General features: G+C 36.5%; 1 protein-coding gene across 2 annotated transcripts in view; it reads left to right on the top strand.

Moving 5' to 3' along the window:
• The window catches only part of LOC150084630 (lysosomal-trafficking regulator-like), an 813382-nt gene that overhangs the window by 635490 nt on the left and 163238 nt on the right, over window positions 1–14654 (top strand). For both annotated transcript variants that reach the window (XM_090375369.1, XM_090375368.1), the window contains exon 21: window positions 11751–11887. In XM_090375369.1, coding sequence (XP_090231495.1) covers window positions 11751–11887 — 137 coding nt within the window. The remainder of the gene's footprint in view (window positions 1–11750; window positions 11888–14654) is intronic.

Raw genomic sequence — 14654 nt, 5'->3', positions numbered from 1 at the left:
CTAATATTCTGTCTTCACCGATGAGTGATCTTACGTTATAACAGGCCAAGTTCAGTTTGAAACATTTGATACTTACTTACCGCAGACTTATTGTTTGACGAGCACACAGAGGAACTGCCCTTTCCCAGCATTTCTCTTGGACAATTCAGAACATTCAGAGAGAATTTACTTGTGACTCCATTCATGATGGCAACAAGTGAACTCAAATGATCTGACAACATGATGTTACTCCATATCACCTCCTTTATGTAGCAATGAAGATAATGAGATTGGGAACAAGAAACTCTTTGGTGGTGGCTTTCAAATACATATATAAAGATACTAAACTGACCCACGAGCAAGTTCAATCCAAAGAAAACATTAACAGCTGCATCAAAAACAGTTTGCCTTCCTAAGGGCAATTCCAAACTCCACCTACTACTGGGCTTGACTCAATGTAGGCATGATCTATTCACTATGATTAGACACCTCGGTAAATTTACAGTGTTCTTGACTCTGCCAATAAAATTGGTTGGCCATGCTTGCTTCAGCTATCGTACAAGTTACAGAATAACAGGCATGATATCAGTGAGGACAATGCTAGTGACATGGACTTAGTGCAGAAGGGATCACTAGTGAACAAAAATGCTGTAATTTGTGTGATATACTTCAAGAAGATTGTGGATATTATTTGCAGTTGAAACGTCATAGCCCATTTGGTAAATTTTACGTGGTCAACTTTTTCAAGTGCGTAGAATTTCAACATCATGGTAGTCCACACATGCACAGTTTGCTGTAGCTAAATAACGCTCCCAAAAAGACCCTTTTGGTGAGAACAAAGAAGACACCATCACAATTATCAATGAGTTATTGTCTGTCTCTGCCAGTGAGGCTTCACGGAGCATCAAGCTTCAAACTCACAAACATACATATACGTGTTACAAGAAAATAACACTGGTTAAACAACAGACATGTTAATTTGAAGCACTATTCATGCCTTGTTGATTGACTACTCTATTAGTGCCCATGCCTAAGACAGACAGGTGCAAAGTAAAATACACTACTCACTACAAGAAAATGTGACAAAATCTAGAGGATAACAATTACGATGACATTGGTGCTTTCTTCAGGGTGAACGATGTAAACTCCTATGACTGTTACTTGGATGTGCTCAGACCTAGCATAAATCGGCCCAAGGAATTTCTCAAATGCCAACTGAGTGAGAAGTGACACAATCCATTACAACCTGTTCGTTTGTAACATTTTGAAATCAAACACCAACATCTAATTCATTAAGGAGGAATACTCTTGCACTGCATATGTCATTGAATATGTGAACAAGAGGAACCGAGGGATTGGGAATTTACAGCGATGGACAAGAACAAGCACCCAGAGTTCAACATTGTCAAAATCACAAGAAAACTACCCATCGGCATCTCAACAGTGTCAAGAAGCTGCCTGGTAATTGCTACATGAGCCCATGTCAGAGAGCTCCACGGTGGTAGTTTATATTCCCACTGTTAGGCCGATCGAGCAACAGAGAGTTAGGAAGTTCAATGAAGAGAGGAACGAGGAGAACCTTGCAAAGGATTCATTTAACATATGGAAAGAGAATTGGTTTGACAAATACAGGAACTCCCTGACTTAAGTAAGGATTGCGTTCCGTGGAACGCTACGTAAGCCGGGTAATTTCCCCCATGCTTGTGCAGCAATCACAGCTGTGCTCGCTGAATTGATCGAATCAAAAAAGAAATGTTTGATGAACATGTAAATAGAATTATTTATTGTATTTATTAAATTTTTTATCTCGTGCGCAGGAAAAATTACAAAAGCGTGCAATTTAAAAAAATTTCAAAATTATAAAATTACAAAAAAAGAGAGGAGACAGGCGTGACGTCAGTAAGTTTTACCTCTCGAGCATCATTGCCAGAATCGACGACTTCAGCTGATAAGTATGCCACTGCAGAGGTTGAGGGCTGTGGAGATTTAGAAGGGATCGGCCACTCAACCTTATGAAAGAACATTTTAATGGATGACTGGACAGCGGTTTTTTTCTTTTCATTGGAGATTTCTTTGTAGCAAGCAAGCATATCAAACCTCACGATTGCCATCTCTCTGGCGATGAAGCATCTCAGCTACTCATTTGGTTCATCTTGAGCTTTGTCAGCATTTTTCTCTTTCACTATTTCTGCCTGCAAGTCAATATGTTATTCATTAGATAATTCCTTCTCTTCTTCCTATATTAACCCCTCTACGTCTTTGGCATCAACCTCCAACTGAAGTAGTTCTGCAACCTTTACAATCTTATCTGTAACCTCTTCATATGATTTGTCTTTTTCAAATCTTTCGTAGCCTTTTGCATGCTATGGGAATATTTTCTTCCATGCACCATTTAAACAACTTTTAGTAATTTCCGCCCAGGCCTTATTAATGTTAAGTTGGCGTGGTAAATATTGTAAGATTTCCAAAATTCTCTCAACATAAAATTTTTCTCATCGTCTAATGCAGACAATGCCTGAGTTGTGCGTAAATAGTATCCTTTTAAATTTGAAATAACACCATGATCCATAGGTTGGATGAGTGAAATCATGTTTGGCGGTAGAAATATGACTCTCACATTCGAATTGAAATCATCTAGATGCGTAGAATGTCCAGGAACATTATCTGATAGAATCAAAATCATAAAAGGAATGTCCTTGTCTTTACAATATTTTTCAGCCTCAGAAATGAAGTGGCATTTAAATCAATCCTCAAAGAGAGATATTGTTTTCCATGCTCTCTGGTTCGATCGGAAATGCACGGGTAGGGTGACTTTATTGATGCCCTTAAATGCACAAGAATTTCCAGAATGGTACACAAGCAGTGGTTTTAATCTGTAATCTCCCACTGCATTAACCCCAAGCAAGAGCGTGGCCCTATCTTTTGATGCCTTGAAACCTGGCATTATATTTTATTCTTTGCCAATGTATGTTCGATCCGGCATTTTTTTCCAATTCAGAGCAGTCTCGTCAATGTTAAAAATTTGCTACATTGAATAGCCACCTTCAAAAATAATTTTTTCCAACACATCACAGAATTTCTCTGCAGCTGCAGAATCGGCACTGGCAACTTCAACGCATACTTTAACATCGTGGAAACCAGCCCGATACTTGAACCTATTAAACCATTCATTGCAACTTTGGTTGGGGTTTGCTGTACTTATCCTTAATATCTTTATAAATACTTGTTGCTTTTGCTTGAATGGTCATTAGACTTGGAGCACTCGCTTCTGAATCCGATTTTTCATCCATATTATATTCGACATAGCACCTGAATGCTGTTTTGTGATCTTTTGTGATCTGTTGATCTTAAGTGCATTGATCCTTTGACATGTTCTTTTATACATGCACTGTCCTATAAAATAGTATTCACTGTTGAAGCAGCAAGACCTAATTCCCTTGCAGATAGATGACAATCTTTGTCCCGCTTCGTACTTCTTAATCATTTTCATCTTCATTTCTAAATCAACTTTGTTTTGTTTCCTAGCACTACCACCACTTGCAGTTTTCGCTGGTCGCTTTCCCTTCATCATTGTAATACGTAAATAGGAACAAAGAGAAGTTTCTGAAAATTTGTTTTTTATATGATTTAAAATTCCTGTGAAGGAGAACACATTTCACCATACTAGCATAAAAACCCACAAAATTGCAGTTATCGGTAATATCGCAAATGCAGTAAGATCGAGTTTACCACCCGTTTATAATTAGATGCACTAATAGAAAAGCCAAATAAATCGGAAAGTGCAAATTATTTTTATTGTTTTTTGGTCGTGACCTCCAGAAATGTGCTTTAAAAAAATATCACAAATGCATTTAAAATTGATTCTTATAACAGGAATGTATGATAATGACGAAAGGGTAGTGCAATTGCCATTATAAATATGACCTTTTAGAGAGAGAGAGATAAATAGCTTAGTAATATTGCGAAATTTTTCAACTTACAAGGACTTGGAATGAATTACAAAAAAAAAAAAAAAAAAACACAATGTGTTAGTGGGTTCACATTACAATATTTTCATGTTACCTCCATTTATTCCTACAGGATTCAGAATACGTTTCCATGAATTTTTTAAATTTGTACCGGCCGGCAAAAACTTACATGAAGTCGAATTTCGATAAGTTGAGTATTACGTAAGCCAGGGAGTTCTTGTACAAGGAGACCACTTGGATCGTGTAACTCTGGGATGCTTTGTCACAAATTACACATGCAGTGCTAACAGGATCTCAACAAGTACAAGCACGAGATCGTGACACTGTACATCCCATTTTGCAATGAGGAAACAGCGATACTGTCAGGAATATTTTATGTCAAGGTCCACAGCAACAATTAAGAGCTCAATCTAGAACACTGTAAATTGTATGAATTGGACGTGGACATTAGCATTAGTAGAGGCATGCGATGCAAGAAAGCAAGCTAATGCAACATCAGCCAAAAAAATGCTCCGATTTCACCTCTCCTTTTGTTCCAAATACCTGTCCAGCTCAGCCTTAAATTTATTTAGGCTATCAACTTCCACAACAAAGGATGGAAGTCTGTTCCACCAATCAACTACCCGCTGGCTAAAGGCAAACTTCTGCACATCTATCCTACAACTGTCTTTCCTCAATATTTGAATTTATGCCCTCTCAGGTGATTATTCTGAGCAAGAAGAAGAATCCCGTCAGTATTGAGCATGCTTAATCAATTCAAGGCTTTATACACCTCAGTCAGATCACCTCGCAGGTGCCTAGTCTCCAAACACTGTAATCTGCAAAACTTAAGCCTTTCTTCATAAGAGCGACCCTTTGTTCCATTTGCTAATCTTGTTGCCCTTCTCTGTACTCATTCCAACAGCTCTACATCTTTCTTAAAATGAGGCCTCCAGACCTTAAAATGTGGCAGACCATCGCCTTATACAAGGGGATAATGACATCTTTATCCCTGCTAGAAAAATTCCTATATATCATTGACAAGACACCTTGAGCTACTCTTGCAGACCGTCTACACTGCTCAGAAAACTTCATATCTGCCTGCATAATTACCTCTAGGTCCTTTTCATTCTATACCACTATTAGTGTAGTACCACAGAGTTGATACGTTACTGTGGGGTTTCTGCTTCCCATATGTTCACAAACGATGGAAATTTGTATGGCAATGTATCAAGATAATGACGACAGTGACACTGATGAAGCATGCAGTAATGATCTGCATAGCCTTGTTACTGCAAGAAGAAGACTCCTTTGAGACTTTTACAATCATCCAGAGAGCAAGATGAATATGGATCTAAATCTCGCCATGTTCAACTGACTTAGCACAAATGCAAAGAAATGCAAAAACTTAATGACCAATGAGGAGTTTTGTAACTTAACGAGAATGGCCAACAACAAGCAAAAGATTCTACTCATGCATGTAATTTTGAGTCTGTTATCTCCCCAGTCATGAACCGATTCAGATATTCTTAGCCAGCCCACTGGTTGTAGCAAAAATTTGTGATTTGCCTCTTGATGGAAATATACAACCATTTCAACTGTTATTGCAAATGCACATGAGGCTAAAACAGGTAACTGTAAATGTCGAAACGAGCTTCTGCAGGCAGCACATGTTCCTAATCGGGGACTTATTTCAGCTGCCTCTTGTTCGTGCAAACCCTGTCTATAAACAGATAAAGCAGCGTATCACTTGCTCCACTCTCTGGCACAACCTGAAATACTATGTGCCAGTCGAACATTGAATTCTCATCTGTGCCAACCATAATCGGTAATGGAGCTGAATTAGCAGAACTTATCAAGTCACATTTCTTCACTTGGGAAAAATCCTGAATGGTATATGACTACTTACGAATTAATTCTGTGAACAAGTACATCCACACAATCCTCAGTGCAGCAGAGGAAAAATTGGAACGAGTCACTCAACACATCTTCTTGGGTTGCACAAACATGGAGCAAGAAGCATGTTTGCCAGAAACTCTATAAAATGTCATTTATTAACACTGACAGATTTCCCCACGAGCTCCCACTGGTCATCGGAAAGCTGTATATCATCACTACGAAAATGGACGTTACCGATGGGCTTGCTAATGGCACTGTAAATAAGTTATCCCAGATTTAAACATTAATTTTCTATCGGAAGATATTAAACCATTAATTACTTTCCTGCAAGAAATGTTCAATCTAACTCTAAACACTAATCCCTCAATTTCAACTACAAATCAGGTACGTCAATCAACGCCGTTTTCCCAAGACATTTAGATACATTGCAATCAAAATAAATGTCTCTTACTCATAAATCCATTCCATCTTGTCTACCAGCTGAAATTATGGAAATTTTTGAATGAACAATAAAATATTTACACTGCAAAAATTGTTTTATTTTGTAATCAATATATACAAATCAAAATACCTAAAAGAAACTCAAAGGATGTTTCATATAAAACCAAGTACCATGCGTGTTTGTCACATATGCCACATTTTTAATTTTCCACTACCCTAAGTTTAGAACCACAGAGTTGGTATGTTACTCTGTGGTTACTGCTATCCATATGCAGTACTTTGCATTTGTCAATGTTAAACTTATCCTGTTGTTTTCTTTATTTTCAGTTGTGAATTGTAGCCAGTCATCTACATTATTCAACTCCTGAAAGATTGTATTTATGGCGTCTGGTTTGCCTACTTGGAAATGATGTGGTTTTCTATTTCCAGGAGGGAAAATTCAGATAGATATTCACTTATGGAACTGCCAATGGGCGATTCCATAAGTGGATATTAGGATGAACTTCCTAAATTTAACATTAACAAGAGATGCCATCAAAATCAACACTAAAATTTATCACCAACCTACAAATAAGGGAAATTATTTGCATTTTGACAGCTACAACCTCCTCTCATAAAAAATCAATTCTAATAGCTCAGTTCAACAATACTTTCAAGTATTCATCTATAGAAGATGATCTCAAATATGAAATCAAATTGTTAAGGACAGATTCTCCAACTGTAGTTACCCAAAATGGTGCCTTAAATACTGTCGAAAGAAACAGTAAAGAAAACCCAAAACGAGAAGTGCTAAAAAAACAATGGATAGGCCTCCCATGTATTGAAACGTACCAACAACCTTTTTAAAAAATTTTCAAAAATTCCGGAGTAAACTTAGCATTCAGCAGCCCCAAGAAACTATGGGCATACCTGAAAAATTCAACTAACAACAAAAAAAACAATAGATTTCAAAAAACAAACAAACCAGACTGCGAATGCATATATAAAGGCAGCACGAGAACATCGTTACATACAAGAATTCTAAAGCACAAAAGCAGTTTAAAAGTAACTCCAAATGATAAATAAAAAATAGATCAGACAGAAAAAAAAATAGTTCCAAATTGGTTGCTCACCACTTAGACACAGGACACACGACTTAAACACCATAGTAATAGACAAACAAGACTCAAAATTTAAGTTAGAAACCACTGAGACTCTAGCAATAAGATTGACAAACAGATCACATCTCAATGGATGTGCCCGGGCTATAAATATGGGCTGTGACAAGTGTTTGCTCCCCTTTGAATATGGTATAAATGAAAAGCCTCCATTGAAGCGTCAGGAAATCATTTCTCTTTTTATTTCTAGGAAAAAGCTTTTTTAAGTTCTGTACAGTGGGACCAACTGATGATGTTACCAACAGCAATTTCTAAATGGGAAGCATTCCAACTAAGAAATACTGCTCTAGGTTTAGGCTCAAATGGATGTCAGATGAACTAATGAGACTTGTGTCACAGAAGAAAAATGCATGGGATGCACATAAGTGTCAAGCAACACAGACACCTATGGTAAATACAAGCTAGTCTGTAATAAAGACACAAAGGAGGTCAGGCAAGTGAAGCCAAATTATGAAAAATCTTTGGCAAAGGATGCAAAGAAAAGCAGCAAAGACTTCTTTGCTTATATAAACTCTTGATATCAATGTTTTGACTGTAGATGATCATTCTCAGATAGCTGCCAAGCTAAATGAGTATTTTGCATCTACATTCACACAAGTAGTTATTCAAAGAGGAGAGGGCCAGATGTTTATCAGACTCTAACAGGGAGTTAAATGATTTTGAAATAACAAAGAGCAAAATGGAGGAGAAATTGTTGAAGTTAAACTTAAGAAATGCACTTGGGATAGATTGGATCTATCCAGTTATATTAAAGGAGGTGGCAAAGAAAGTAAGAAAACTATTAGCCATAATTATGATAGCATCCTTGGACAGGAGAAGTCCCCACAGACTGAAGATGTGCAAATATATCCCCAATTCACAAAGGGGGATCTAAGGGTGACATGAGTAATTACAGACCAGTTACTTTGACTTCTGTTCCAGGGAAAATAATGGAATCACTGGTTAAAGAAGCATTGCAGGATCATCTAGACAAAACATCAGTAATAATTCACACACAGCATGGGTTTGTCAAAGGGAAGTCTTTTCTGACCAGTTTTATTGAATACTATGACATGGGCACAAAGGAACTGGACGCAAAAAATAATTTTGATATCATATACTTGGATTTCAGGAAAGCTTTCAATACTGTTGCACATGGAAGACTAGTACAAATTGGAGCAGTATGGCATTAAGGGCAAGTTGCTACAATGGATAAAAGGATGGTTGAGTGGGAGAAGAAAGAAAGTGATAATCAAAGGATACTGCTCTGTATTGACTACTGTTATTAGTGGTGCCCCTCAGAGTTCAGTGTTGGGCCCATTGTTGTTTTGTATATTTATCAATGATATTGATGAATTTATATCAAGCTTAATTGATACAAAGTTTGGCAGGGTTGTTAATAACAGTAATGACAGTATGCTGCTGCTGCAACAGGATCTGGAAAAGTTGGGAGATGGGCTGAGAAGTGGCAAATGAAGTTTAACATTGAAAAATGCAAAGTACTGCATAAGGGTTGCAGTAACCCCAGAGAAATGTACCAAATGGGTGGTTTTACACTCAGGATAGTGGAGAATGAAAGAGACCCCAGAGTAATTGTGCAGTTAGATATGAAGTTTTGTGAGCAGTACAGACAGGCTGCCAGAGAAGGTCATGGGATCTTATTAATGATATACAGGAATTTTGCGAGCAGGGATAAGGAGGTCATTATCCCCTTGTATAAGGCAATGGTCAGGCCACACCCTGAGAGCTGTATACAGGTGTGGAAGCCTCATTTTAGGAATGATGTAGAGTTTCTGGAATGAGTACAGAGAAGGTCGACAAGACTGGTGAAGGGAACAAATAGGTGTTCTTATGAAAAAGGGCATAAGTTCTGCAAATTGCAGCTTATGAAGACTAGGCACCTGCGAAGCTATCTGATTGAGGTGTATAAGACCTTGAATGGATTGAACAGGCTCAATGCGGATGGGATTCTTCCTCTTGTGCATATTACAAACCTGAGGGGGCATAGATCCAAACTGAGGAAAGACAGTTGTAGAATAGATGTGCGGAAGTTTGCCTTTAGCCAGCAGGTCATTGATTGCTGGAACAAACTTCCATCTGTTGTTGTGGAAGTTGATAGCTTAAATAAATTCATGGCAGAACTAGACAAAAATTGGAAGGGGTTTTTTTTTTTTTTTTGATCTGATGCTGTATAAGCTTGCTTTCTTGCATCATGTGCCTCTACTAATGCTAATTTCCCCATGCATGAATTTAGGATCAAAGCTTGCTTTTATTCCTTCATCCTCTTACTAGGTTTATTTCATTTCAATATTCTAATTACATCTCACCCGGATGCAACCATTCCTGAAGAAAAAATCTCAGGTAAGAGAATTTCTGCCTTAAAATGACCCCAGCAGCTGACATCTGGTGAGTATGGGCTTGGCATACCCAGGTTCCTGAGCTGGATATCATCCTTCTTCTCTTTCTTGATGATTCCCTTCTACTTTTGACACACACACACACACACACACACTCTCTCTCTCTCTCTCTCTCTCTCTCTCTCTCTCTCTCTCTCTCTCTCTCTCTCTGTAACTCAAGGAATTTTTTTTTTTTTGGCTGGTGCAGCATAAGCCTCTGGCTTCCTTGCACCATATAGCCAGTAATAATAATATAATATTTCTAATCCAAAAATACTTCTTAATAGCTTATACTATCCTATTTGGTTAAAATTCACAAAGTTGATTTTAAAATTTCAAAATGAGAACACATTTCCTCTACAAGAAATAATCGCAATAAATTAGCATTTGTCTGATTTTACGAAAATTAGCGGGTTTTGACTACACAAGTTGTCTGCCCAACATGTCTAATAAAGTTTCGAGACTAGGATTTCCATAATGTTTTTTTACACTATGTCATGTCTCTAAAGAATTTTACTTGAATGGCATACAAAAGCTTATTAATATTATTAGTGGAAAAGACACAAAATCAAGCTTTTATGCATTAGTCAAAAAAGCATTTCCATTACCTTTCCATCCCCCTCTAATAATTTGTCTACTTCCTTGAATTTATTGAAATTACCCAGTTAAACCAGATGGAATTTGTTTCAACAATCAAATCGCTGCTGGCTGAATGCAAATTTCTGCACATCTATCCTCCAGCCATCCATTCCTCAATTTGAATATTTATGCTCCTCATATGTGTTTAGTCTAAGCAAGAGAAAAGATTTTATCAGTTTAGGCTTTGAATGGATTGAGTAAGCTCAATGTATTCAAAGCTTAAACATCTTAATCAGATCTTCTCTCAGGTGCCTAGTCTCCAAGCACTGCAATTTTCAGAATTGAAGCCTTTCTTGCTAAGTGCACCTTTTTGTTTCTCTTATCAATCTCACTGCCCTTCTCTGCACCCATACCAGCAGATCCATGTTCTTCCTAAAATGAAGCCTTCTGATCTGTGTACTGTAATCAAGATGCAGCCTAACCATTCCTTTTGCAAAAGGATAATCATCTCCTTATCCCTGCTAGCAAAATTCCTGTATATCATTGACCCCATTACTAGCCTGTCTTCACTGCTTAGAGAACTTCTTATCTGACTGCCCCATTACACCCAGGTCTTTTTCTTTCTTCATTAGCTTAATTGTGGTAAAATACCATTGATATGTTAATCTGGGGTTACTATTATCTATATGTAGTACCCTGCATTTGTCAATATTAAATTTCAATTGGCACTTCTCAGCCCATCCACCTAATTGTTCTAGACCATGTTGTTTGTTGCATGCCCTAATTGCCATCGTTAACCATCCTGCCACCCTTCATACCATCTCCAAACTTTAACATTAAACCTGATGTGCCTTCATCAATATAATTAATAAATAGTGAAAACAGCAGTAGGACTAACTGTGAATCATTGGGGAATAAATTACTCCAATCAGAGAGTTTGTTGGTAACCACTCTCTGTATTCTCCCTCCTAACCATCCCTTTAGCCATAGCAGTAACTTACCCATAATGTTCACTTCCCTGATTTGTACAGCAGTCTTTTATGTGAAATGGTATCAAAAACTTTTCATGTATCTATTTTTTGTTAAGTGCTGGACAAAATATATTGAGTTAGATGAGGCATATATAGAAAAATGATATATGAAATTAAAACAATTTTTTTTTATTCGAAAAATTTTTTTTTTTTTGTTTTTCATTTGTCTTTATTCCTCTAAAAGTTGTGCAGTAAGAGATATCACTTTTCTATCTACCCTTTTGTTTGTTTGTGCGTGTGTGCTTATTCATATGTTTGTGTATTTAATTTGCAGCATTAAAATGTTCTCTAGTGTTTTCACTAATTTTGCTATTATTTTTAAATAAACAAAATATTGTACAGGTTCTGGAATAGTGAATGCCACTTATGTTACATCTGCAGCACTCATCAGCTGGAATCATGAAGATGATATAATAAGAATCAAGCTTGGTAAAGAACAGTTTCCAATTCCACTTATACAAAGTCATATTCTAGATCCTGTAAGTGTTACTTTTTTATATCAAATTTTCTTTGATTTTCTTTGAATATTTTGTTATTATTTATCGTTATATTTTAAATGGTCAATGCTGATGATAGGAGAATGCATTGTGGATTCAAAGTTTTTTGAAGTTGATTCAAACCTTATGCTAGTCAAAAATAGAGGAGAATTACATGTGATTAGAGCCAGTAGAAGAACAGCATTTACCTACCCATACAAATAAACTTAGTTTATTATTAATAGAGAATTTCAGATCAAGCTATTTAATGTTAAAACCATGCAACAATTTTATAAATAAAATTTTTGGATAACATTACTAAAAATTGAACATGCATAAAGATAAAAACTTAAAATATTATATATAAAAACCAGCAGTGAGGAGAGAGGCAGCCTTTAACAATTAGTTCCATGCTCCTTGTATTGTCTGCTTTTTCATAGTCAGCAACTATACTCTGGGAACTTATATGTCTTAACCCCAAGTCGTATGCATGAAATGTACAATTACTTCTGATAATTCTGACATTTTTTGTTACTCACATTATTTAAAATCTGTTTGTCTAACCATTTTATTGTCATATTACTCTCAGAATTCCTTCCTGTATTTTAATGAGTTCACAGTTCTGTCAAAAGTCATATTCTTGTGCTTTATATCTGTAGGCATCAATATCCTATTTTTTTGCATCCAGTATCCATTTTCAAAACATCATTCAGATCAGTTTTCCCTACATCATTCACACTACTGTATTTCCCTTATGCTATCATTACCCCCAGGGGCTTACATCTGTTTGGTATGGGCTTGGCACACATTGGATCCTGAGCTGAATATCATCATTCTTCTTTCTTGCCTTCTTGGTGATTCCCTTCTACTTCTCTCTCTCTCTCTCTCTCTCTCTCTCTCTCTCTCTCTCTCTCTCTCTCTCTCTCTCTCTCTCTCTCTCTCTCTCTCTCTCTCTCTCTCTCTCACAGGGTAATTCAGAAATTTTTATTTTGACTGGTGCAGCATGAGTCTCAGGCTTCCTTGCACCATATGGCCAACAATAATAATAATTTCCTGCCTGTAGTGTTGTTTCTCATTCTGCCTCTCTTTAGTGTTTGCATTCTGGTTTCCAGCACATTTGTTTTTGTTTCTTGCTTTCTTGTTGTTTTCTTGTGAATCCCTAGTATTGTCTGCTTTTTCATAGTCAACAACCATACTCTGGGAACTTGTCTTAACTCCAAGTTATACTCCTGTATATCATGAAATGCACAGCTAACTCATATAATTCTGACATTTTTTGTTACTCACATTAATTAAAATTCTCAACAGTTGATAATATTGACAGTGGTTTTAGTTATTATTAGTTTTTATCTTTATACTAAATATCTGAGCTGTGTAATCAGTATTACTAGTAATACTTAATTATCAATGAAATAGTTTTCCTTTCAAAATGAAATGGAATGAGAGGAAGAAGCTTATTTAAACGATCATTTGTGTGTTTTTTTTGTCTTCTAATTTTTAATTCTACATTAGTTTCATTTGACATACTACAAGTTTAGAAAATATATTTTGCTTTACTTATGTCTCAGCCATGGTTTCTGTTAGTGTTCTATTTTTAATACCTTGAATGCTCTCTCTCTGTATATTTCCCTTAATGATATCTTTCATCACCTTGCTTCTCTCATATTTCTAAGTGTTTTCAACCTCTTTAATTCTGTAATTCTTTTGATTAGATTTCCTTCTCTATGATTGTAAGGGATGGTTGATAGACATCATTCATCAATATTTTTTTAATATTTACATTCTAATCTTTTCAAAGTCAAATACTTTGGAACAGGGCTGGCTTAAGGCACAATCAAGCAGTTCTCCTCAACAGGGTGCAAAATGCCCTGAAAATTCACTGATTTGCTGTAAATTTCAAGTCAGAGAGGGCACAACAAAAAATCTCGCACAGGGTGCTGATAGACCTGGGACCGGTTCTGCTTTGGAATACTACCTCCTCTAACAGTTTTTATATATGCTTATGTTTTGGAATATGCAAAAATAGCCAGAATGAGGATCTACTTTTTACTGATTTTTTTTTTTTTTTTTTTTTTATAAGACCATTCTTATTTCATATCTTATGTAGCTGGCATAACACTGGTCAACACGTAAAATGTTTCTGAAACAAAAATACCCACTCTTGACAAATTTATCCTGCTGAACACAAAAATCACATTAAAATTTGTTGACTGGCTCTTGTTTTCGAATTGAAGTTGGAGTCTCATATTAGCGAGTTACTCTACATTATCAACTACAACTCTCAGCAAAATGCATGGCAACACCACAGTTTCATAAACACCACACTCTTATCACTTGATCCTCAATCGTCGCCTCACTCTGCATCACATGATAAGTTGTCGCCTCAAATGCGTCTTCAACTCTATGGCAGTAATCTTCGAATATGGCTAGGTACTGGGTGATTTGTTCTCAGTTAACAGTTGTTCTCTTTGAGTTTCCTACTTTTTGAGCAGTATTTGTGTCATGTAAGATTAATATGCTCCGTAATTGTGTGAATAGTCTGGATGACTTCTGATGAACATTAACTTGATATACACAAAGAATTAGAGCAGCTGTCATCAAGGGATCCACTATTTTGTCCAAATTTTGATCCTTCTGAACCACATAAAATCATAGAAAGTGAACTTAATGACCTCATCAGGGACCTTGAACTGCAGAAGAATAAGGAGCTTTTGGCCTTGAGGCTCAACAGTGGAATCTTCTAGATCATTCTGTGAAAGTGACAACATTT

This window comes from Mastigoproctus giganteus, chromosome 6 (assembly GCF_048544385.1).
Source record: "Mastigoproctus giganteus isolate SK-2022 chromosome 6, ASM4854438v1, whole genome shotgun sequence".
NCBI classification, from domain to species: Eukaryota; Metazoa; Arthropoda; class Arachnida; order Uropygi; family Thelyphonidae; genus Mastigoproctus; species Mastigoproctus giganteus.
Note: the sequence above shows the minus strand (reverse complement) of the source record. Positions and strands in the feature narration are given on the sequence as shown.